The 26,855-nt window shown below is 44.1% G+C and overlaps 1 protein-coding gene across 1 annotated transcript in view; it reads left to right on the forward strand.

Annotated features, from left to right (window-relative positions):
• LOC146864180 (sodium channel protein type 4 subunit alpha B-like) overlaps positions 1-22,037 on the forward strand; it is a 1,025,953-nt gene extending 1,003,916 nt beyond the window's left edge. The window contains exon 6 of the mRNA XM_085638948.1: positions 21,757-22,037. Coding sequence (XP_085495074.1) covers positions 21,757-22,037 — 281 coding nt within the window. The remainder of the gene's footprint in view (positions 1-21,756) is intronic.
• The last annotated feature ends 4,818 nt before the right edge of the window (positions 22,038-26,855 follow it).

Consider the following 26,855-nt stretch of genomic DNA (forward strand, 5'->3'; position numbering starts at 1 on the left):
ACTGCACCATGCTGCTGCACCTCCAGGGCACAGGAATGCGACATATTTACAATGATATGTCACATTCCTGTGCTCTCCCCTGCTCTTGCGCACAAGCAGCTGCAATGCGCTGGCACTGGCACCCTTGCACCATGGTGGAAGTATGCCTGCATCATGGGGAGATTGTTGTTGTGCAGGAAGGGGCACCTTCCTCCACAAAAACAATCACTTCAGGCATTTTCCTCTTTCAATGCGTGTAGAATGCAGCACGCATTGAAAGAGGAAAAAAACGAAGAGAAATAAAAACATTTCTCCTCCTTGCGCCTCGCTGTGCCACCCCTAGGGTGGCGTAGCATAATGGAACGCCCCTTTCATGCAAAGTGCTGCGTGTAAAGGGGCCATATTTACAAGGAAAGGAAAAGCCATGCAGGGTGGCTGTTCCTGTACTTGTTAATATGGGGCAGTGAAATGCGCTGCCAGTGCGTCACGAAAGCGATGTACTGGCAGCGCACAGGGCTTGTAAATCTGCCCCGTAGTTTGTCAGAGCCTCAGTGTCTTGTGACTGCTTTATGCAGATGACACAGCAATATTGGATCTCACACCTAAACGGTATCTTAAACCATAATTTTAAGCCATTCTAAAACAGACGTTGGGCATTTTGGAAAATGTTCACCAAAGTTCATGTGAATCCAAAACAGATGCATGGTATAGCTGCTGGAGATGATAAAATATAGGAGATAAGATCACCTGTTATTTCCTTATACTAAATCTAGCGACTGATTACAGATATTAAAAGTTACAAGAAGGGGGATAAGGAGGTGAACTTGTTGAACAGTGCATATTCAGTATCAAGCTGGCCTTTTGTGTAGGATTCGGTAAAGAAATCCTGGTATAGATCCCTTGTAAATTACCCAGAACTGGCTTCGTAGAGCTAGACTGTGGGTTGTTCTTGCACCTACATCGGTGAGCTCAGGACTGTAGCTCAATCAGCTATCTACATACGAAACGCAAAAAGAAATAACTGCTGACTGAGGCTTGACTTTCTTTTCCTCAAAAAAGAAAGGCTGAGGTTCCGAAGGGTTCAAGAGTCCTTCATGAAAGTTGCACGAAAAAAACTTCATGCACCCCCTCGGTAGTAGGAGTTTCTGCAGGGCGGTGACGTCGGGAGGGGGAGGGGCAGGGTGGGGGGTAGTAAACTATGGATTACGGAGGTTTACAGGTGAGTAAACATATAAACAGCCGCGGTCGGTAGTAGGAGTTCCTGCAGGGCAGTGACGTCGGGAGGGGCAGGGTGGGGGGTAGTAAACTATGGATTACGGAGGTTTACAGGTAAGTAAACATATAAATTAATAAAACGAATTTCGTTGCATGCACTGCATCGCATTTGGGGATGCAGTGCACGCAACGAAATTCGTTTTATTAATTTATATGTTTACTTACCTGTAAACCTCCGTAATCCATAGTTTACTACCCCCCACCCTGCCCCTCCCTCTCCCGACGTCACCGCCCTGCAGGAACTCCTACTACCGACCGCGGCTGCATATAAATTAATAGAACGAATTTCGTTGCGTGCACTGCATCCCCAAATGCGATGCAGTGCACGCAACGAAATTCGTTTTATTAATTTATATGTTTACTTACCTGTAAACCTCCATAATCCATAGTTTACTACCCCCCACCCTGCCCCTCCCCCTCCCAACGTCACCGCCCTGCAGGAACTCCTACTACCGACCGCGGCTGTGCACCCCCCCTGCATGTGGGTGTCCTATGGAATATAAATCAGTCATGTTGTCCTGCCTTTTGCACCAGTTCTCTAGTACTTTATTTGACATTTGGGAGGGAATAAGTTCTGGCATAATATTACTGCAAACTTTATAAAAAAACAATATCACTATGATAAATAGCGCCATGTGAAATTACAGGAATGTTTAAGTGCTTGCCTACGGGTAATTCCTCACATGAGCTCACTATTTCTATTAGTCTGCCAAAGTTGTATGTTAAAAACACACACACACATTTTAGTGCATTGTTTGCTTTTGTCAAGAGTTCCTGTGGGAGTTTCTCAATGCATTGTGAGCAGGCATAACTCGGCGCGCTTTATTTTAGGCATTTGAATTTATGAATTCCCTTTGGAGATGGTGACGCAGATCTCTCGCGTCAGTGATGGAGAGTGTTTACGATACTAACACGGAGAATCAAATATTCCACGGCATTCAGTGAGACCTAGCGGATTGCGACAACGATAAATTAGTGCATGTTGGACTTGGACCTTTTTGCAGGGTTATCCCCAAACTTTTTGCTTCTTCCTTCTATTTTTACCTGACCTGTGTTAGTTGGTTTTAGGACTCTGAGCACTTTACCACTGCTAATCAGTGCTAAAGTGCATATGCTCTCTGTTTACATTGTTATTATGATTGGTTCTCCCTGATTGGCATATTTGATTTACTGCTCAGTACCTAGTAAAGTGCACTGAGTGTGCTGGGGTGGTAAATCAAATACTACTAGTGGGCCTGCAGCACTGATTGTGACTCCCACATGAATAGTTCTAAAACAGTAGCTCAGACCTGCCACCGCAGATGCGCCGCATTTACAATGCGGCGCATCATGGCGCAAGGACAAGCAGATACATGCCGGCGTAAGGTTGGCGGAGTGCTGAAGTTGCGTCGCAAGCGCGACGCAACTCCAGCACTGTTCCAACCTACCCTATCCCTAACATGGTGCGTCAAGCCTTACGCCTGCTTCAAGCAGGCGCAGGGTTTTGACGCATCAGCGTTGGGAAAGTGACTCAGTGAAATCTTATAGATTTCACTGAGTCACTTTTCAGGGGCGTTCCTGCGACGGAACGCCCCCCCTGAGTAGCAATGCCCACATGGAACCTGACGCAGGTTTCATGTGGCGCAGGGCTTTACACCGTGACGCATCTCCATAGATGCGTCACGATGTAAATGGGGCGCAACATGGCGCAGGGTTTACGCCGCCACTGCGTCACAAAAGTGACGCAACGGCGGCGTAAAAGGGGCGCAAGTCCCTCATAAATCTGCCTCGCACTCTTTAAGAAACAGTGCATGTCAAACACTCTGTATAAAGGTGATGCTTTAAAATTTATACATGGGTATACTGAAAGCACCAGAGAACTCTCTCAAGGCATGTCTCAGAGCCATCTTTGAGAAACTGGGAACCTCATGGAACAGACTACTATAGAAAGCATTAGCAACCTCTGCAATAGACCGAGCAGCATTTGCACTTGAGTCCATTTCTTATTTGACATGAAAAGAAAATCAATAGACAGGTATCAGGGGCCTCATTTCAACAAGACCTAGCTTCTCTAAAACTCTTGGAGATCTTGCGCCCCTTTAACTCTTCTTCCTTGGTTACAAGAGTCCAGCCTTATTTATCATTTGCCATCAATCGCAGAACACGGAGAGACAATATGTACATGTGACTTCTTGGCCCACCAATATCAGATTTCAATCCAGCATCGGCCAAACAGGATAATGGAGGCGCCTGTAGGTTATGCAACTATAAATGAGAATCATGGTTGTATCTTTTGTGCTGCTGCCCCACTACAGTCGGAGAAAGGAGAGCCCTACTCAGGTAAATAGTTTTTACGCAAGGGGTTTGTACTTGCACATAGGCATCAGCAGTATGTCTCTCACAAACTGACATTAACATTCTTGCAATTTGTGGGAAATTTGTAAAAAGACTCAGAGACACCATACCCCCTCGACTCTCCCATAATGGACCCCCTCAACCCTGGCACAAAGTTCAAAAACGTATAACAGACTTCAACATAAAGAAAACAGGAGTTACATAAACATGTTTTTTACTCCTGTTTCCGGCTCAAGATTGTTAATAGCTTTTACCATGCCCAAGCTTATATTTGCTGGTTGTATTCCCAGTTGGTCCAATGGCAGGCCCTCCCTAGGTAATCTGTCGTATTTTTAAATAAGCAATGAAACTATTATCAATTTTAGGATCTCAAAAAATCTTTTGCTCCTAAAAATGTATCTACTTTCATTGCACCCTAAACTATTTTGTAAGTTATACTAATCAAAAAACATTAAAACTGTTTTAAAATAATTAATCATGGCACACACCAGCACTTTATATTGTTAGACCTAAATTACAGTTATCATATTTTATAATAATGGGATTGTAAACCAATATGGATGAGAGTATAAATTAACTCTACCTAGTTCATAAAATTAAGAAAACTGGGCACTTTGTCTAAGCACTTTGCCATGGACGCTTAACAATTAACAGAGGCATTTCAAACTGATTATATGTTTGTTGAGTTGTTTACTGCTAACAGCATTGTTCTCGATGTTGAATTGTATCTACATACTGGTATGAGATAATTTGCTGTTTTTAAAGTTATATCTCTTTTGTACTGGTTTTAATTAACTGACACAAATGAAGATAACAACAACATTCTGTATATTTTCATGTACTTTATTTACTTACAATTTAATTACAAGATGAAGATAGAAAGCAGGGCTTGTCATATTCCTCTTTCTTCACAAGAGGCTTGCACAAACCTATCGTAATGTTGCACGCAAAGCACTGCTTTGTCAAATCACAGATTACGTTAGATTCCCCCAGAATGCACTAGACTATTTATAGTAAAGCCATTGCGTCACTGTGACTGGAAGCTAAGAAATGGCAATTGAACTTGAACACTAAAGAGCTCAAAAACATGCCCATGTAATTTTTTTTTCTCACATTGCATAGATGTGTTCTTAAATTTGAATCCCTTATTTCACATATCCTGGAAAATAAGCTGTTTAAGAAATTGTGAACTGGTGTATGTTTTTATACTGGATAGTATGTGAAGGAAATCTCCCTTTGCTGCCTGTTCACCTAACATTTTCACCCCCAGATGGAACCTATGTGTGTACTGGTTTTAGAACTCTTTACCACTGCTAGCCAGCAATAAAGTGCCTGTTCTCTCCCTCTAAACATGATTGAATTGGTATATTTCTAATTGGTTTATTTTACTTACCTATAATACCATAGTACATGATATAAATTGTGCCCAGGACTTGTAAGTTAAATGACACTATTAGACAGCAACTCCTAACAACACCAGGAAAACTGTTACTCAGGCCTTCATCACCAGCAAACTAGACTACCAAAACACCCCGTACACAGAAATCACCAAGCAACTCACAAAAAGATTTTAGACTGTCCAAAACAAAGCAACCATCTGGTCCACATCCTCCAACAATGGTCTCACATCACACCTCACCTGAAGGAACTACACTGGCTTCCTATAATTTAGCAAACACAATTCAAGCTCCACATCCACGCATACAAAGCACTACAAAACACAGGCCCAGCCTACCTGAACAGCTGCTTGCAGTTCCACAAACTCTCTGGACATCTGCGCTTAGACTTTCACTGGCTCATGTACCATGCATATGTAAAAGCAGGTCAAGAGGTCATGCCTTATCAGCCATTGCCCCTAAAGCATGGAATCACCTCCCACTCCATAGTAGGGCCTCTTCTTCTCTTCCTGAATTCCGCAAGAATCTGAAGACCTGGCTGTTCAAGCAGGCCTATTGAGGCTAGTCCAAAAGACAAGCAAAGCACCAGGATACCACAAAGGTGACATGGCACTAAACAAATACACATAAAATAACAACATAACATTGTGCCATCCACCAGAAAACATGGTTTCAGGTCTACCACTGCAGCCTGACTGTGGGGGTTTAAACATAGCAATTTCACCTGTAAAAATAAACAGGTCAGAACATCCCTTTTAAATATTAAGTCACCCCTGTGCAGGCCTTGTAGTCTCAAAGGCTAAATTTGCATGTGCTTTCCCACTTTTGCCAGTCTGTAACTAGCTTTTGAAAAGGTGTGAAAAAGGTATGAAGAGCCTCCCAAGAGCAACCTCACAGAGTATGCAGGGTGAGCATTCTTCATGTCCTTACAATGTCAAATCCTGCTTGAGTGTCAAAGCTCGCCTTGGGGTGCACTTGAAAGGCAGAGAATAGGATGCCGAGATAATGTTTGTGTAGCCACTGTCTGGTTGCTGAAGAATTTGCTTTATCCCACCAGGATGGCCAAAGTCTTGTGTATCTGTTGTCTGATTGCTAGGAAGAGGTCTGTCTCCGGGGTTTATTGTGGGTCCGGAGGCTACCCCTAACAGGATTTTAGTGTTAGATGTGGGAGGACACTATGATTACCAAAATACTCTCTACACACCCATCCCAGCCCTCAGAGCCCACGTTTAATGTGGATAAAGTCTTTTGCTATCTTGAAATTGCCCAAAGTGCCTAGGGTTAACCCTAAGCACTTTTACCCCATCGGCTAGAGCACACCCAGGAGTCATCCCCACACACTAGCTCATACCAGACATAAATGTGGCATCTGCAGGCACCCACTTCAAAACACTCCTGGACCTGATGGCGAACAGAAGAGGACTGGACCTGCTATCTTTGACCGGAGAGAAGTCTGAAGGACTGAACCCACTCACTCTGGCACCCAGGACACAGAAGTGGAATCAAAGCGTCATAAGATTCACCGTCTGTTAAAGCTGCACAGGAATAACAAGCTACAAGAATCCTTTTCCTGCAACTCCCCAACTGACAATTTCCCCAGTTTCCTTTACTGGATTCTCATAATTTTGGTGTAATTTGTTTATCAATATTTCTCTTTTCTTCTAATTCACTTTGGGATTTTTATTTTTTTGAATTTTGACTTTATTACTGTTTGGGTACAACATAAATACTTTACACAGAGGATGTCTGTTGTGTGCCATAGCTCCCAGGAAGTTGTTCTTAGGTTAATTTAGTCACTTTGAGCGTTCACCCTGACAAGGGTTGTTATTGTTCCTTATGGTAGGTAGTCCCCCACCCAAAAGAAGAAAGAAATTCTATTGGTTACAGAACAAATCAAACTCTATATTTCTGTAAGAGCGGTACTGAAGACAAACTTTTGATTCAGGTGAAAAGAAGATATACAATTTTTGTGGATATATGTCATGCACCGAAGTACACACGAGGCCAACATCCAGTTCCAATCAAGTTTTGGACACAGTACCTAGTAATAGTGGCTCTGTTATTTAAGAATTTTTTCTGCTCATCTCTACAGAGATTCTGCCAAATCACAGAACTCTGCTTGGGACTATAGACTTAGTCGGGAGGAACGGAGTTATCCTACCACCTTAGTATCCATGAGCCAGAGACCAACTTGCTATAGTGTCTCACTTGCCCTTCTACTCACTCACAGAGGAACAAGTGATTAGACACCCCAGAACCCAACACTCCTGACTCTCTCAGGAATTGCGGTGACAGAACACACCCTTTTTACTCTCACACCCATATCTGTCCACAATAAGATCTGACAGAGACACGAGAAAAGTTTAAAATATTAATTTAACTATTGTGCTCTAGTATGTAGCATACATGCCAAAATAAGTAAGAAGATGCCTAACACAAATACGGTCAGCATAATAAGTAATCCATAAATCATAAAAGAAGCTGTCACTGTATAAGACAGGGTAAGCTAACCCCCTTGCCTTCTACAGAATCAAAGTGATTATATATCAAAATATCTCCGGGTGTTTGTAGCGGACCCCGTACCTTGCCATGCACAGAGGAAGGTTCTACATCTCATGTGTAGTTGCCATGTCGACTGTCTGTTTGCATGTCTGTGCATACCTATATGACAAAGAGTATGTGTTCCCAAACAACAGCTGCATTTGCGTGTTTTGTCTATGTGCTAAAGCCTCACCAAAACAAAATAACAAAAGGCATTTTTGCTTGACCTTGTCTACGGTTTTCAGACTAAATCCTAGGAAAGTACAGAAGGCAAAAACAACAGTTGGTTCTCTGTGAAAGTACAGTGTGGCACAAAGTAAAATGCATGTGCATAGTAATGTGTGCAAAGCAAAGTGAAGACTGCAACGTACTCATGCTAACATAGGGAAAAAAGACAATGGGCTTGCACAGGACAAATGACAAGCCTGTGGACAGATCTTTATTTCCTCTCAATTTCATGTGATGAAAACTAGATTTACCAAACACTGCTCTTCAGAAGAGATTACTACATACCCAAATGAAAGGCAGCTCATTTTGCAATTACTGGACACATACATGTATGTATGTGTATGGTATTTCTATGGTACAAACTTAGCCAAAAGGCAGCATAGAGCTGCACTGGGCTAAAGACATTCATATAGTAAAGGAATGATATGAAAGTTACCAGGGTTATGGATGGTTAGGAAATTGTGATGTATTGTTCTTTTTAAATAAGTCAGTCTTCAGCTGTTTGCTAGATGGGTGCTACTTTGGGGCAGTCATGATGGATACGGGGATGTTGTTCCAGATCTAGAATGGATAGATTGAAAAGGTCTGCTGCCGTGTTTTTTCATTTTTACACCTCTTGTCCTGTCTGTAGGTGTGTCATGAACCTCCAGAGATGTTGAGCTTGTATGCAAGATGAACAGGAGTGCTGGTCGTGATGTCTATGTAAATGATGCAGCTGGTTTTGGGTTGGCTATGTGATGAAGTATGAAGAGAGGGATAGGGTAACCTGAAATAAAGGAGAAAAAGAGTTCAAGAGGAACAGTTTTAGTCAAGATTGTTCTTCAACTGGTATGTGATATATGTGTACATCAAAGGAGGATTATTTGTGTTGTCCAAATCTGGGTTTTATATGGGAGAACACCTATAAACTTAATAGGTTGTTTTTTAAAACTTAGTGCAGCCTAAAGGAGTCTAAATGAAATCAGCATACTCTCTCTTTTAAAACAGTTTAAGTAAAATATAATCTTTTTTTATTTGCTCTAGGGAACATTTGCAAAATTTGCTTGCCCATAACTACACAAAACTTCTGGGAAATTACATGAAATTATACACAATTCCTCATTTAACTCTAAAGTTTAGCGGAGAATGCATCCTTGCATCAATTTTTGACACAAGGATGTGTTTTGTGGTAAACAAATGGGCAAAAAACACAATTGCGACAAACAACAGTGATTTTCTGGTTGTTCATGTTGTTTCCATGCTATAATTTTGCTGCAAACAGCAGCATAACTACATGGCATGGTGTAATAGCATCATTTCAGGAATTTTCAATAACAAGTTTAATACAAAGTTTCAGATATTATGGAATTTATGCCTGTGTAATTTACATTTTTCCAGGGTCTACTTACTAGAAAGGCATCTCTCAAGTCCCACATCCTCTCTAAAAAATGCAGTTACTTTCAAGAGAGAAGGGTAAAATATTAGGGAGACCTGGGGCCGCATACATAGGTGGCACAGTTTTCTGGTTGGTGCAGGTCACACCTTTCAAAAGGTGTGCCCAGCACTAACCAGGCAAATGCACCGCATTATAGTGAATGAGCTGCCCCCAGGGCAGCCGCGAACTCGTGCTACCATGGGGGCAATGCATTCAGGTGATAAATTGGAGCAGCTGCTTTCAAGCCCCTATGTGTTTCACTGTACAGGTGCCAACCCACCTGCACTTTGAAGGGCAATTAGAGAATCCCTTGTATGTGGACACAGTGAGTGACTGCACCCGCCTGCAAGGGATGTCTGGGGGGTCCATAGGACCCCCATTTTCCCCTCCATAGGGCTGCCATCAGGGGTTGCACTGACAATGTGCCTCCTGACAACTTCTTGGCCTCTTCGCCTGCATCTGTATAAGGTACAGGCGCAGAGGCAAAGGTATTCCCTCATTTGCATGTGGCCACTCCCCCATGCAAATGAGGGAATGCTTTCTGATGATAGCACTGGAGCTTTATGTGTGCCTGCGCTATTGGTATTACAGAAGCCGGATACAAAAGAGTCTGTGCACCCTTCTGTAATACCAAAGTACCCAGGGGGCACGCTAAGTGGGTGCAAACTCCCTTGCACCCCCAGAGCACTCCGGTAATATGCCCCCTGGTCTTTCCTGTGGATGGAGCAAAGGGTCAGCTAACATGGGGGACAAAACAGACACACAACAGGAACCAGCAGCCACAAGCAAGCACCCTAAGGTTGAGACTGTTATCTTGAATGCTGAGCCAGGATCCGACTGAAAGGAGCTTGTTTTTGTAGAGGTACTTGCTATACACTTCTTTCGTGAAAGGAATTTCTTTTGTTTTATTCTGACAAACAGTGCTTCATCATTTAACGTTATAAGAAAGGGTAGCAGCCAGATCAACATCAAAAGTAGAAGATAGGGTCATATTTATGACCCGGTGCGCATTGCTGTTGCACCATGCAAGGTAGGGCAAGAGCGACGCAAACCTAAAGTCATAACATTGTGTGGCTTTGAATGGCTTCAAAAATATGGAGTAGTGAAACGCAGTGGAAATTGCGGTGTTGTATTACTCTGCTCAAGGGAGGCATTCCCACATAACTCCCATTTTTTTAATGCATTTGCAGAATTACCAAACCCGGTAAAGCGTCAAAAAGATACGCCTCCCCAGATGAGGCATGACGAGGAGAAATACTTTTATATCTCCTAGTTTATTTCCTCTTTCTATGTGTGATGCATTCTGTAACACACATAGATAGAGGAAAAAGCTTCTCCAAATTCTTTTTGTGAAAGAAGATGCCCCTTTCTGCACAAAAACAATCCTGCCTACAACACAGACACCCTTGTACCATGGTGCAAAGGTGTCAGCAATGGCACTAGGCTCCCAAACCAGCGCCGGCACCAGCACCAGGGGAAAGGACAAGAATGTGTTGTATTGGCTTAACCAGGCTTATTCCTGCCCTTTCCCGGTGAAGCAGTGCAGCAAGGTGACGTGCTGTGCTGCCCTGCACCACAAGGATCATAAATGTAGGCCATAGTTACTAATTTGCTGTGATGAAGTACAGTGTTTATAAGCTCAGCAATGTGTGGAATAGTAACATTTTCATACATCTGAAATCATTTCACATAAATTCCTTATTTGGATATCAACTGTAATACTCAGGGTCAGTAATAAAAATAGTCATGCTTTTAAAGCTGATGTAGCATCTGTGATTTGCATGCTTTACATTCAAGCCTTCTGTTGTAGCCAAATGATAAAATTAGCTTTTTGAGTTTAAATATTGTTGGACTGGACCCTTTCCACGGAGTCACCCCAGATGTTTGCCTTCCCTCTCTGAACACTTTTTTGCTGACTTTTAGGACTCAGCAGACTTTACTTGTGCGAACCAATGGTAAAGAACCTGTTCCCTCACTCCCTTAAACATAGTAAAATTAGTAGACACCTGAGTGGCACCTTTAATTTTCATTCAAGTCTCTAGTAAATGGTACTGCATGTACCCTGCATGTACCCAGTATGTAAATTACATGCTACTAATGAGTTACAGCATTCACCTTGCTATCTACTAATGTAGCACTGCAAAACATCTCCCAGTCGTGACACTACAGTTGTAGTGCAGTTTTAAACTGCCATTTTAACCCAGCAAAGTAAACCTTTTGCCAGGCCTAAACCATCCTTTTTCATACGTATATGTCACCCCTACATGAGTCCTAGAGGATCATATGGCAATGTGTTTTGCGTACTAAAAGTAGGTCATATTTATTTAAATTTTTACAGGTAATGACAAGGAAAAACATTTTTCCCTACCTCTCCCACAGATTGACATTTGCTAACCTTATAACACTTAATAAGTGATAACTTACATTAGAGAGCAGATAGAGAAATACTTATTTCACTCATTTGAATTGTATTTTAAAATACCTTTCAATGGTAAAGTGGATTTTAAGTTACTATTCTGTAAATCCCACTTTTAGAAAGCTGGCATTTTTATGTATAACCTAAATATGACTTTCTGTCAGAGTCATGAGTCCCATGAATGTAATGGCTCTCTCGTGGTGTGATGTGTATTCCCTCTAGACAGGTAACAAGAGGGCCTTTTGTGTGGGAAAGGGTGTTTCTCTCCTGAGCAGGATGGCCTTGGGGTTATTCTCAGCCCTTTCAGTGCTTCAAAGGGTAACCTTAGGGTAGTGCCCACCCTTCCTGACATCTGAGGCTACCTACTCTGTCACTCTCAAATGTAGCTCGCATCTGGGCTTGCCTGCCCTTTGTTACTCTAGACAGTTTGGAGCCAAAACCAGGGTAAGGGGCAGAACTGACCAGGTGGACAAAGAGAGGCACCCCCACACACATACTGGCACTGGGTATAAAGGTAGCAGCCTCAGAATCTCTCATCAGAACACTCCTGGACATGTCAGCAGAAAGGACTGTCCTGGTATCTGAAGAAGGAAGACTGGACCTTCTTGACTGGAACCCAGGATCCCCAGAAGTGACTCCAGGGGTCCGTTGGCTGGCCTCCTGTTTGAGATATAGGGTTACAATAAGCCTTTCAAGCAACTGCCCAACTAACCACCGCGAGCTGTATCTACCTGAGCCATGCCGATCTCTACTGGAGTGCATCCTGATACCCAAGAGGTAACCAACCATGTCCTGGACCCTTGGTTGGCATGGGAGTTTACTCCTCCTACTCCAAATCTTCAAACACAGAGCTACAGGTGAAAATCCAGAAGATCTGAGCTTTTCGCAGCCACAAATAGATTCCTGTAATGTTATGTAATGTAATGTAATAGTGTCTTATAAAGCGCACTGCAACTCAACGAGCATCCTGGCGCTAAAGAGGGAAAAGCAAGGAATTAAAAAGAAGATAGAAGGGCATTAAGTTTTAGGAAAGAGCCAGGTTTTAAGTTGTCATGTCAGTAATGACCACCACATCTCCTGCCAATGCAAAGTTAAGGCAACGACCTGCTCTTCATGCCAACAGCAATCGCTCCTCTGTCTTCCACCAATGTGAAGGTCCAACAGCGACCTTCTCTTTGCACCAACAACGATGTCCTCATGACTCTGGCCAAAGCAAAAATCAGTCTGAGGCTCCTCGCATGGATGTGGACTAAGAGATAGTAAACTCATCACCAAAATGAACCTAGTTCCTGTATCAAGCCCACGCTCCATAGCGGTCAGCCTGGACTTGTGGCTTTGACCCTGTTTAGGGTGACCAGATAACTGCAAGTGGTGCTTTGTGTCTTTTGGTGTTATTTTCACCTGAAAATTAAAAAAATCATAACTCTAGTTCCACTTATTGAATTTTTGTCATTTTGGTGTCATTGTTTATTAGAATGTACTATATTAGACAGGAACGCCCTCTACGCTGGAATCAACAAATCTCTACACAAACTCCTGACCGTCTGGAACACCGAATCCAGACTCGTCCTCAGCATCCCATGACAACACCACATCACCCAGCACCTACGAGACCTCCACTGGCTCCCCATCAAAAAGAGAGTGACCTTCAAGCTGCTCACACATGCCTTCAAATCCCTCCACAACACCGGACCCCAATACTTGAACGAAAGACTCCTTCCACGCCCCAAAAGAAACATCTGCTCTGCTGACCTCGCCCTGGCAGAAATCCCTCACATATGGAGAGCCAAAACAGGAGGAAAAGCCTTCTCCTACTTCGCGGCCAAGACCTGAAACAAACTCCACCTCAGCATCAGAGGATCCCCTACACTGCAAGCATTCACGAAGAGCCTCAAGGCCTCGATTTTCCCGATAGCCCCTCATCCGCTGTGCCTTGAGGCCCTCACGGATGAGTAGTGCGCTTCACAAATCCCTGATTGAGTTCTTATGGATTTGAATACCATTTTTGTAGCAAGTGGCAGTTATTTTCACAAAAGAGGCTTCATGGTATCGGTATTATTTAATTCAATTCACTTGAGAGTGGATTGCCATATAAAGCAGAAAACCATGAGTCTGAGAAATGATGCACTGTCTGATCATTTGCTTAAGTAGAACAAACAATGATCAAGACAATAACAGACTTTTGTATAGTGTATGTACAGAAAGACACAACATATTTAATGCATGCACACTACCAATAATCATGTAGGCACCCATGGGCACAGACCAATAGAATTAGGTAACCATGCGATGCATGGGGCATAGAGTGATGTGCATCCCACCCACCGACCCCACCAACCCAGACGCTGCAGCCCGCAACCTCAGACAGTGGATCGACGACTGTGCCAACACCCTCGCCCCACTGAAGAAACCCTCCAACAGCCTCGCCAGCAAGAGAGCCACCTGGTTCACCGACGAGCTCCTGGCCTCCAAGCGCGCATGCCGGAAACTGGAGAAGAAATTGCTCCACGAACGTACACCGGACAACCACGCAGCCCACAAGGACACCACCCGCAGACACCACCACCTCATCAGATCAGCCAAGATGTCCTCCTTCAAAGACCGCCTGGATAACAACCCACACAACAGCAAAGAACTCTTCTGCATCGTTAAAGAACTATCCAACCCCAGCGCCAACACCAATGACATCCCGCCCTCACAGGACCTGTGCGACTCACTGGCCATCTTCTTCCACCGCAAGATCGCTGACATCCACGACAGTTTCAACACCACGACCGACCCGACCACGTCAGACTCCCCCTCTCCTCCGAACACCAACAACGCCAACCGCCTTACCTCCTGGTCCAACATCAGCGACGACGAGACACGCAAGGTCATGAACTCCATCCACTCAGGATCTCCGACAGACCCGTGCCCACACCACATATTCAATAAGGCAGACGCAGCCATCGCCCCCCAACTACGGAAGGTCATCAACATCTCCTTCGAAACAGCGACATTCCCGGAGAGCTGGAAGCACTCCGAAATCAACGCCCTCCTCAAGAGGCCCAAGGCGGACCCCAAGAACCTCAAGAACTTCCGGCCCATCTCCCTGCTCCCGTTCCCGGTGAAGGTCATTGAGAAAATCGTCAACATGCAACTGACCCGCCACCTCGAAGACAAAAACATACTGGACCCGTCCCAATCCGGATTCAGGCGAAACCACAGCACCGAGACTGCCCTCATCGCCGCCACAGATGACATCAGGCGCCAATTAGACAATGGAGAAACATCAGCCCTCATCCTCCTGGACCTCTCGGCCGCCTTCGACACGGTCTGCCATCGCACTCTAAGAACACGCCTCTAAGAAGCCGGTATCCAAGAGAAGGCCCTCGACTGGACCACATCCTTCCTCTCTGGCAGATCCCAGAGCATCCGCCTCCCACCCTTCCGATCCAAAGCCACCAACATCATCTGCGGCGTCCCCCAGGGCTCCTCCCTCAGCCCAACGCTGTTCAACATCTACATGGCCCCCCTCGCACAAGTGGCCTGCCACCACAACCTCAACATCATCTCCTACGCCGACGACACTCATCTCATCCTCTCCCTCACCAAGGACCCACGCACCACCAAAACCAACATCCACGACGGAATGAAGGCCATCACCGACTGGATGAGGAGCAGCCGGCTGAAACTGAACTCGGATAAGACGGAGGTCCTCATCCTCAGACCCAACCCCTCGGCCTGGGACAACTCCTGGTGGCCGACCACTCTCGGGACGGCACCGACACCCACCGACCACGCACGCAATCTAGGATTCATCCTCGACTCCTCCTTCTCCATGTCCAAACAGGTCAACGGCGTCTCCTCCTCCTGCTACAACCCCCTTCGCACGCTTCGCAGGATCTACAAGTGGATCCCGATCGAAACAAGAAGAACGGTGACACAGGCTCTCGTCAGCAGCAGGCTGGACTACGGCAACGCACTCTACGCCAGAATCCCAGCCAAACACCTACGACGACTACAGCGCATCCAAAATGCCTCCGCCCGACTGATCGTCAACGTCCCCCGCCGCAGCCACATCACCCCCCACCTGACAAACCTACACTGGCTCCCCGTCGACAAGAGGATCACCTTCAAACTCCTCACTCACGCACACAAAGCACTCCACAACAACGGACCAGCCTACCTGAACAGCAGACTCAGCTTCCACACCCCCACCCGCCAGCTCCGCTCCGCCAGCCTCGCACTCGCCACCGTCCTCCGCATCCAACGAACAACCTCCGGCGGCAGATCCTTCTCCTACCTCGCCGCCAAGACCTGGAACACCCTACCTACCCACCTGTGGCAGACCGAAGACCTACTCACCTTCAGAAGACTCCTCAAGACCTGGCTCTTCGAGCAGTAGCGAAACTTACCCCCCCCTCTCAGCGCCTTGAGACCCTCATGGGTGAGTAGCGCGCTTTACAAATACCATGATTGAATGATTGCTTGATTGATTGCATGAGATCAGCAGTGGGTGATGAGCTTCAGATGAGGAAAAACTGAAGTGCAGTTCCAGCACATAGGGTAATATGCATTATTATACCCAGAACCTGTAAGTTGAATGTCGTTAGTTGACTGTAGCATCCACTGTGCCACCACTACAGTGAAAGTGCAAAATATGAATGCAGGCATTCAATTTAAACATGGCTATAAGGTTTTAAAACAGAAAATTATACCTGCCATAATAACCTCTTTTGATAGTCCTAAGCCCTCATTTTCAAAATCAATAGGTCACTCCTAAGTAGGCCTTACTGATAATAAGGCTGGCTGAAAGTTATTTAAACATAGGACAAGTAATCATTTTGGGGCCGATTTCGATGTCGGGCGGAATTGCTTCTGCCCGACACCGACTTGGTCCTGGGATCGACCGACACCCGGTCAGTGGTCCCAACCACCTATTTTTGATGCGACCGAACACTGTTTGGTTGCATTCCTACATTTCCGTATGGGAGCATGCATTTCAGCCATAAACCAGGCATAATACATGCTCCCATAGGGAAGTGCCTAGGTTCATCACTGCACCCTGTGGCAAGCCACTCAAGGTGTCTGCCACGGGGTGCATGGTGGTGCCCCCTCTGCCCCCAACCGGAGGCCGCACACACAAGGGGGGCCTGCTGGGGACCGCCAAACACGCTTTCCGACATGGTGTCCGTATCAGACAGGCCATCATGGAAACCATGCCAGAAACTATGCATCGCAATCCCATGGGCAGAAAGGCCTCTGCACATATGGAGAATGATTGCCATGTAAGATTTGGGCATAGAGGGTCACTGTGGAATTGTTGTCAGTAGGGCACACAGGAACTGCTGCAATTGTAGGTAGGGCTACCCCTGTGAATGTTTTCCCTATTGGTTAGAGAGAGACAGGAGTAAGCCCACCCACAGGACAGTGGCAGGCATAAATGTGGCACCCCTTGTCACCCTCTTCTATACACTACTGGACAGATGGAATACAGAAGGAGTGCACCTGATGTTGAGACCTGTGAGGAGACCTGAAAGGCTTGACCCACTTGTACCTAGGACAAAGAAGAGGACTCCAATGATCAGTTGGCTAACCTTCTGTTAACCTACAGGGATACAACAAGGTGCAAAAAGCCCCTTTTCCTGAAGAGCTCAGCTGACCATTTGTCACTGGACCATCCTTGGACTCTGCTGGGTGCTCTGCAAAAGTGAGTCTTCACCCCCCTCCCCCCCCCAGTGCTGTTCTTAAGGTCGTGGGACCCTTGGCTGTGGCACATTGTACCTCTCCTAACATACTACATAGCCTGGGACTTAGAATATTTTTGTCTCCGAAGACCTCGAGAGGACCAAGACAACTCCTGTCAACCCGATGAAGGTGCATTGCAGCAGGGCCAAAGATTCAGGTTACTCCCAGTTAGAGGTTTTTGCAGCAGCAAATCTGTTTATCTCTTGCTGAGCTTTTCTGCCAAACGTCAACAGCTTCACCACTGTCTCTTCCAATCGATATCCTGCATGAAGTACTTCTTGGCCACAGTGTGTCGCCTTGCCCCACTGATAATTTTTGACTTCTGTAAAACTTCTGATCGAGACGAACCTGATTTCTATATTGTACCTGCGCTCCATCGGGGTCAGCCCTAAATCGCGCCTAGGTACCGATCAAGCTCAACCAGATGACTGCGGTTGGAGCTTAACACTTTTTGGCCCTATTTTTATTTAAAACAATTCGGATCTCCGTTTCCACCTATTGAAGTTTTGCTTTTTTTATGTCATTTTCCTCATTAAATCATTCTCTATTTTTATAAATTGGAATGGGATTGTTATAGTGTTGTGGTTTTAACTGTTTTGGTAATTCTAAGTGCTTTACACATTTTCTTAAGTAAAGCCTTTCTGCTCAGTGCCATTGACACTGACACAAATAGTGGCATTATTACAGATGGTGCATTACCGTCCACCCTAACTAATAATCCGCGTTCTCACAGTGACCAACTCGACTTAAATTAGCCGAGATTCTGTCCTGCAATGAAGCATGGATGCCATCCTACAAAATATGTATTTGTACTAGGTAGTGCCAGACATTTCCCTTAGTGAATATACACCCAAATACAATAAAACCAGCCACTTTTTCTAAATATATTCAGGTGTATTTGTAAGGAAATAAGTAGAAATGCAGGTAACAGGCATAGATCAAATGCACAAGCCCACTAATGGTCTTTGGCCTACATTGAACTACATCATCCGTGCTATGTTTCTCTGCGCGTCAGACCCCTTTAAAGCACCAGAAATGATCATGCCTAGAAATTGTAATCCTAAAACAAATGTAATCAGTACTTTCAAATCAACTTTTCAGTCTTACAGCATGAAAAAAACAAGAGGCATATCAACAACAACCGGCGATAATTATCTCTAAGCGCACTTAGCGGTAGGATAATTATCGCCGGCTAGCGTGAATTTTTATCTCTGAGATAGCGTGCTATTAGCAACGCTTATCTCAATAGCGATAAAAATCCTCACGCTAACAGGCTAACGTGAGATTATCGCTGGAAACCCAGAGATAATCTCACGTTACCTTGTTGATAGGGACAGGCAAACTTAGCCATGATATCCTCCTTCCATAGGATATCATGGCTAAGTCAGAAAAATACCAGACGTAAAAAAGCGGCGTTAACCGCGGTTAGCGCTGCTTTTTTTGTCTCTAACAGGGTTAGCGACATTCTTGATAATAGGAGAAATGTCGCTTAGCGACATTTCTCCTATTATTTTACTCTGGAACGCCCCCTTTGCATCTCATTAGAGATGCAAGGGGAAGCGTAGAGTAAAAGGGTGCTAACATGCAAATTTGCATGTTAGCACCCTGTTGTTGATAGGGCGCTAGTTTTATCTCTCCTTTTTTGGATTTCCCAAATTGACTAAATTCATCTTTGTAACAAGATATATATAGAATTTGTGGACATCAGTGACCCTCTAGGAAGGAGGTGCAGGAAGATTAGGACCCATGCAGACAAACTGATAACGCTTGTCCAAAATAACTTTTTTATTTCTAAAAGTAGGGGCTGCTTTTCAAGCTATCACAGGCGCAGTTGTTCAAATAGTCTCAATGATTATTGCAAATTGTGCATCTAGTATATCTTCCACTTTGATTCCCCCCCTCCCTGCAGTGCTCTCAAGCCTTCAAGGAAAAGGCCCATGCAGCATCTCAGGATGTTTCATAGACTGTTTAAAAATATGTTGAATAACAGTCCAGAGGTTTTGATACTGCCCTTGCACTAGAGGTCTCTAACAAAAAGCTGAAGCACTCCAGATGTATTTCATTGTAGTCTCGGCACCTGAATGCCACTGTTTATTACAAGCATCATCATGGACTTATATAGCACTATACAGCATTGGGCATAAATACTAGAACAGAACATTTGTCACAATATTTCTAGAAAGGCCCCTTTTTAGTGGTTTTAAAGGTCAAACAATGTTCCATATTTTAGTGGTAGTAGTTGGTAGTTAGATGGAAAAGCTCAACTTCCATACATAATTGTTATTTGTTAAGCCAGGACTTAGAGTACACACTTAAAGAGTTTACTGTGGTAGTATGGAAGTGTTCTATTTTTAGGAATATTGGAAAATAGAGAGATGGATGCTAACACTTGTGGACCTGGGTTAAGATCTAGACATTGATTTTTCTACTATGACCCAGTGCACTGCGTGAGCGATGGTGCACGGTGTGAGCGGTGGTGTATTTTGACTATGCTAAGGTATTTTCGTCCTGGCTCAGGCTGACAGGTTGTGTGAACCTTCATCTACTTGTTATTTTTCCAGGGAAAGCCCACAATCTGTCAGTTGCAGTGTTTACATTTGACATAGATGATGGTTCATTTTGAACTGGTTCAGCTTTTGAAAGTAGTTTTGCATGTTAATTGGAAGAGACAACCTCTGGATTGGTCCAGGTCTCTCAGGATAATTTAGAATAAACCATATTCCCGCATTTTTCACCTCACCTATACACTTATTGAAGATTGTCCCGCATTAATCTTGATGCTTCTTTCTCTTTCATTCTTTCAAATGGCTTTCACATCGACTAGTAAGAACTCTGTTTTGGTTTCATTTAAACCTGGCCATCTGTGGATTAGTTGAAACACTACTTAGGTGTCACCTGCAGAGTCGGCATTGGATAAACCTAAAACACAATTGAGGATAAGAAAGAGCCATGTGACAGTCCATGAGGTACTTGGATAGAAATTGATGATGCGCCCCCTTTGGAAGTCCTAGCATATTCCTCGTCAAGTAGGGATTTGAACCAGATTATTTCTATTTCTAATACCCCCAAAAACCTCCAATAGCTTATTCAGATCAAGAGAATGGTCAAGAGTGTCAAAGGGTGCTTATAATGCCAGCTAGTTAGTGTGGACATCCAGAAGGGTGGATCATTTCCCTTATCGGACCCAAAACTTGAACACTAGACATCAAGGGTAAGATTTATCAAAGAGTTGCGTTGCCCTTGCATCATGCAAGGTAACGCAAGGACGGCGCAACACTGGCAAGACTCTGAGGGCCTCATTTATGAAAAGTGACGCATCACTGCGTGAAAACAGTGATGCGTCACTTTTCACTACGCCCTCCCTGCGACTCTAATGATGCGTCATATTTACAGTATGACGCATCATGTCGCAAGGAGTCACAGATACGTCAGTATTTCTGACATATCTGTAGGCGCAAAAGTGACGCATTGCTGGAGTGTGTCACGAAAGTGACGCAACTCCAGCAATGTGTCCTTTCAGATGGGGCAAGCCCCATGTGAAAGGGCCTGCGTCAGTCTTACGCCTGCTGTGAGGCAGGCGCAAGATATTGACGCATTTGCACCCTAGAAGTGGCGCAGTGAAATCTCGTAGATTTCACTGCGTTACTTCTACGATGCATACTTACGTGGGAACGCCCACCCTGCATACATTATACCTGACGCAGGTATAATGTAGCGCAGGGGTTTACAAAGTGACGCATCTACCTAGATGCGTCACTTTGTAAATATGGTGCAACAAGGTCCAGTTTTTACGCCGCTGATGCGTCACAAAAAGTGACGCACCGGCGGCGCAAAAGTGACGCAAGGACTCATAAATGAGCCCCTCACTTCTTCATACTTGACCCCAGTTTGCATGTTTGTTACTCTCTGAAATTTTCCATAACTCCATCAATAGGCAATGTAGCCTTCACGTCAAATGAGCCCCCCACTGATGGGGATAGCCCAGCTGACATAGTGGTACTTTGAGATGACACCTTGAGCCTGATTCCCATCAGAGCAGACATGTATATTGCATGTCTTACTTACCATATCTATTTTTTATCTTATTGCTCTGGCAATTAGATGAGTTAGTCTGAATCGTCAAACGCTGTTCAACATTTTTTGCAGAAAAGGGGCATTGGATATATAGCTGTTTCTTAAGAGTCCTTTTAGATTGGAGAAGGCTTTTTAATCCGGGCAGGCACCCTGATCCCTTTACGAGCCTTCGCTCCAAATGCAAAATATGTATTTACCATTTCCAATGGGATTGCAATCAAGGGTTCACCACATTCTTTAAAAAGCCTGTAAGAACACATGGAAAACGTCACCTTTCTGTATTGTAATCCATTAAGACCGCTTACATTTTCAATGTGTTTGTTTTTTCTGAAACGCATATAACGGTATTTATTTGTTTTTTTTTGTAGGAAAAAAAGAAACCCAAAAGCCTGAAAACCCCAAATGGCGAGCATTCAAGAAAGCTGTAAATCGAGCATTCTGTTCCTGGACGTGTTGTCCATTGTTTTTTAAGTTTCAAGAGCAGCTGTTGGCTTTTGTCTCGCATTTTATTTTCAAAAGCACACTTGTGCTGTGTATAATACTCAACACCATCGTGCTATCCATACAGTACTACAATGCACCCTACCTGGCTGACCTGGAGAGGATAAACATGGTAAGTCTGATCTTTCATCATTTTATGACAGTTTAAGTGCCAGGCCATGCTCAGAAACCTCGTTTTACTCGTTGTATTAAGGCGCCCTCCCAGCCTTTTTTAGATCCTCACCCAGACCTCCACCACAGATCAAAGGGGCGTGTCGTGATCACATTTGCTTCACTGCGCCTGCCTAGTCAGGCAGTATGTGCTTTTTTTTTATTGTGCATCTTCAGGACATATATTATCCTGTAAAACCCCCGAGTTAGAGCATGGGTTGCAGGCAGTGGAACTCATAACCACATGGCAGTAGTTATTTTTCGCATTTCTAAGCTCTGATATAATCGAAACATGCAGTAACTCGGGGGCTCTTCGAGGGTTTGCTCTGAAGATGCGAAAAAGAAATTCGCAGACAACTTCTCTGCCAGCGCAGTGCGGACAACGGGATCATGATATGGCCCTATAGGTAACATCTGCTAGGATTCACCCAGATAACACCACCACATGATTAGTAAACGAGAGGGTCTGATGTTTTGTTATAATAATGGGAAAGAACAGGTAGAACCATGGTTTGCATTCTGTGTCATCAGTTTGGAATAGTATGTTTGTAGACAGTGCTAAATATCACACTTCTGTCCTTTCTGAACACTATTACCATCTCTGAAGGATGGGAGGCTGAGTATGCCTTGCCAGGGTTCATTATCATCCCACGGGCAGCTCTTCCATAGGGACGGAGGAGCGTCGCCCCACTGCTTTCGAGTCAGTACTCGAAGCGGAAACATAAAATAGTATTACAAATACCATTTTATGTTTCTGCTTCTCGCACTGCGAGAAAGCAGAAGGGTTTGGCTGATCAGGTCTGCTCTAGGGCAGGGGAGGAATGGCTTGCCCACTGCTGAGGGCGCTGACTGGTTGATCGTCCCTCTGGGTTCGGCCAAACCATTCATGCGCACTCTGCTTTTTCTTCATGTATGCTGCATGCAGCCTACATGGAGAAAATGGCCTTCCCTTAGACGCCTGGCTGGTCTGCGTCCCGACCAATCACAACACTGCCATTGCAGCATTGTGATTGGCATAGGGGAGGGGAGGGAGGCTGCCTGCTTCCTGTTCACGTGACCCCCTACCCGCGCGACCCCCTACCTCTCCACCCGCGAGTCATGACCTTCATGAAACAGCAAGCATGCACAGCAATCAGTTTAGCTCATACTATGATAGCCCAGGCTTCCCCAACGAATAGCTCGTGAGCTACTGGTAGCTCTTCAGTTACCTGTAAGTAGCTCTCTTGTATGTAGCTCAGCCTTCCAAATTAGAAGAGTTTTGTCGGTTGAATTAAAATATGCATACCTAAATTGAAAAGTGTGTATTCAGGACTAAAATGTGTGTATTTTTATAACTCATACACTGATGTTTCGGGAGACTTGTTATTAATAGTAACTTTGTGCCTTGGGCCTTGCTGCTATGTTTTACCCATGTAGAGGTATCCCACAATGACAAAGTATTTTTCACATCGCTGGTGGGAATCGTGCCTGCTGCACTCACACTACAAGCGATCTTTTTATGGGGATCACTAATTTAAACTTGACGTGGCCAGTATTAAAACTCAAAATATTAGTAGCTCAGGATTATATTCATTACACATATGTAGCTCTAAGCACAAAAAAAGGTTTGAGACTCCTGTCATAGCATGTAAATCAAATCACAAAATGTGAGAAACTACATTTTACTGCTTCTCGCAATAGGCGCAAAAGTGTATACACGGGAACTGAAGTCAGGTGCACCAATATTTCATTTGTACAAACCACAAAGTAAGGCCTAAAGTTTTTAATTAGTACACTTGGGTCACTGCTATTTTTTTCCTTTCACAACCAATCTGAGACGTTTTTAGGATTAAATGACCCGTTCATTAAGGATTTTCACCCACTGGCGGGTGGTCTTAGATTTATAATTCTGTAGTTTTACTAAGCAATCTTTTCTACTCCCTGCTGGATTCAATAAACTCAATGTTTCGCATTTCTCATAATCGCCTTTTGGTGGCGGTGACCCCTTGCAGGATTCTAGGCTCCACTTATGATCATCATACCTTGGGCGCCTGCCATAGCTGGGCTACAAGTGCCGTGCCTGCACTGCTGCCACCCTGAATGTCCCTGCAGTCTGCCTTCAGTAGCCCTACCATTTGGCATCCCAAGGCTCAAGGATGAGGGTAGAATGGGTTACCCGACCACCTTTGGGGCCTTATTCTTTGTTTTTGTTTTGGAACGGCTATCTTTTTTCCGCCACTCCTACCACTGTATGACGCTGTTGACGTGTGCCTCCTGTGCCTAATACTGGTGAGGGTGGGTGGAATTCTGCTGCTGAAGCATCTATGACAGCTGTTGCCACTGTCCCAGCTACTATTGCCTTCCTGACACTTGCCTATTGGAAATATTTTTATTGTGCAATGGCCTCAGATTGGCCTGACCTTCTTCGTTTGTTCTACCGCGCTCCCTTTCCCAGGATTTTTCATCTTCCCATTTAGCCAGCATCTCCCTCAAGTTGGGGAGGGTGCAGTTAACCCCATTCTCCTGCTATAGTAGGGAAGCTCTGCTAGACCCGCAGTGTGGGTTAATCCTCCAGCCCCTCTATGGCTCCTTGTTCCCCCACGGCCTTCGCTAAATGATTAATTCATACAACTGTATTTTGCTGCAGTAATATTACAAAGTATCGAGCACCTCACTTCAGTGTTCTCCTTTCAAAATGTTCTCAGCAATTTGAAAGGGTATATCATAGTGACAAAGATGTAAGTGACAAATCTTGTGAATGATATTGTGATCTACCTGCTATTTTGATTTTGACATTAAAAAGTTTATTACCATAGCATAAACATCTGTCACAAATGTAGCTAACAACTACAACATGCTAATAGAATGCCCATATTGCCAAAGAAATGGACAAAAACTAAGTCCACTAATGGACCGCTCTGAAGACACTTGGGTTGCAGACTGCAACAGTTTGGACACAGACACCAACATAAAGTCCAAATACCATGGTGGGATGTCCACGACAGGACCATGGCTCAACAAGCCAAGACCAACAAAGCAGTGAAAGGATGGCACAGTGCCTTCCAAGCCACACTAGGAAGAACCCAGTTAACAAAATACACATTCCTAGAAGCTCTTATAAAAGAACAAAGCTGCCAACAACTAAAGATAGAACAGTTAGTAAACACAATTAAACCAAAATTAACTAAAGAAATCACTGAAATGTGATAAATACTGCAATTCAAGGTCAGACTCTTTGTGAATAACAAAAGAGTAAATAACTAATAATATCTAAATCACTACTGTAAACCACCTACTTGTATACTCACAACTAAAATACAACTAAAACCAACACCAGCACAAATTTAAACAATTAAATAAAAATATATAGTAGAACAATATTAATAAAGTGCAAAATAACATTTATACTTAAAAATCATTTATTTAATTTAAAATGCACATAGGAAAACCAAAAGAATTTATATGAACATATACAATGCAGCTCACAAAGTAAAACACACACATACAAAATAAAAGCAAACTTTGTATATAAATATTAAAATATAACATTACCAAAACAAAAATAAACGATTTTCCACTTACAGTTGCAAAGCTAATGCTCGTGACTCCACCCCACTTCTAAAAAATCAAAGATACAAAAAGTGAAAAATAAAAAGAATGAAACCCAAACAAATGCAAAAAAATTAAATCTCTACATGAAATCTACCAAAGTAATCCACAGACATTGAAAACTATTAAAATAGAGATTCCAAGTAGAAAGCGCTCTAGGTAATCTAAAAAAATCATAGAAAATTAAAAAAAATGTTGGTTTAAGTCAAACCAAATTAGTTTCCATAAAAATACATTAAAAGTACTTGCAAATGTTGCAACTGTAAAAACACATAACATACCCACCCTCACAAAACAAACATCCCAAACACAATGCTGACATAACATTACTACTATACAAAAATTTTAGAAAATATGACGATAGGTACATTGACAAAATACTGCTAGAAAACAATAGTTAGGCCTACTGCACTACACTACATAACTTACAAAACACAAACTTCCACTAAACAAGCTTACCAAATAAAACTGACACCCACATCACACCTACCGCAAATACCTTAAATACAAACTTAAAAAGGGTCTTAACTTGTCTGTCAACCAGCAACAATCAAGCACGACTAATACAAATGAAATTCACCTCAACATGACACTAACTATGGGGCGTGGTCTGATCCTGATGAAATGAGCAGCATTGCTCGGAAACTTTGCTCGGCTGACCTAAATCCAGCGCCATCTGACAAGATGAAGCCTGCCGAGAGCCCTAAATACCCCCTCCATACTGTTGTGCTGCTGAGGCAGCCACAGCAGCGACAGCAGGACACAATTGACGAGCGATGCTGCTGTAATTAGGTGAAATACCTCTATCAGTGAGGCCCGAGCGCAACATCACAGCGACTTCTTGGCTTAGTGGTGAATAGGGACTAGGGCGACTTGGAGTCCCGGTTGAGGTCTACTACAGGGCAGTGGATGCTAACTGCCCCACTACAGTAATCAAACTGCCCTGGGACTTATGGAACCTTAGCGAATCGGCCGGGAGCCGCCATGTTTAAGAGTGGAGCACCGCTGCAGGGAGACACACGCAGCTCGCAAGCACAGTGGAATACTGCGAGGTGCACAGAAGAGGAGGGCGATGAGCGTGGCAGCACCTGCACCACAATCTGGATGCCCCTACTGAAGAGAGTGCTGCAGCGCGGCAGCTTCCACGACTGGTGCGACTAGAGGTTCCAGCCAACAGAGACCTGTTGGATTGTTCTTCTTATGAGGGGAAAGATGTGTTAGGTTCTAC

This window comes from Triturus cristatus, chromosome 2_1 (genome assembly GCF_964204655.1).
Source record: "Triturus cristatus chromosome 2_1, aTriCri1.1, whole genome shotgun sequence".
In the NCBI taxonomy this organism is placed as follows: Eukaryota; Metazoa; Chordata; class Amphibia; order Caudata; family Salamandridae; genus Triturus; species Triturus cristatus.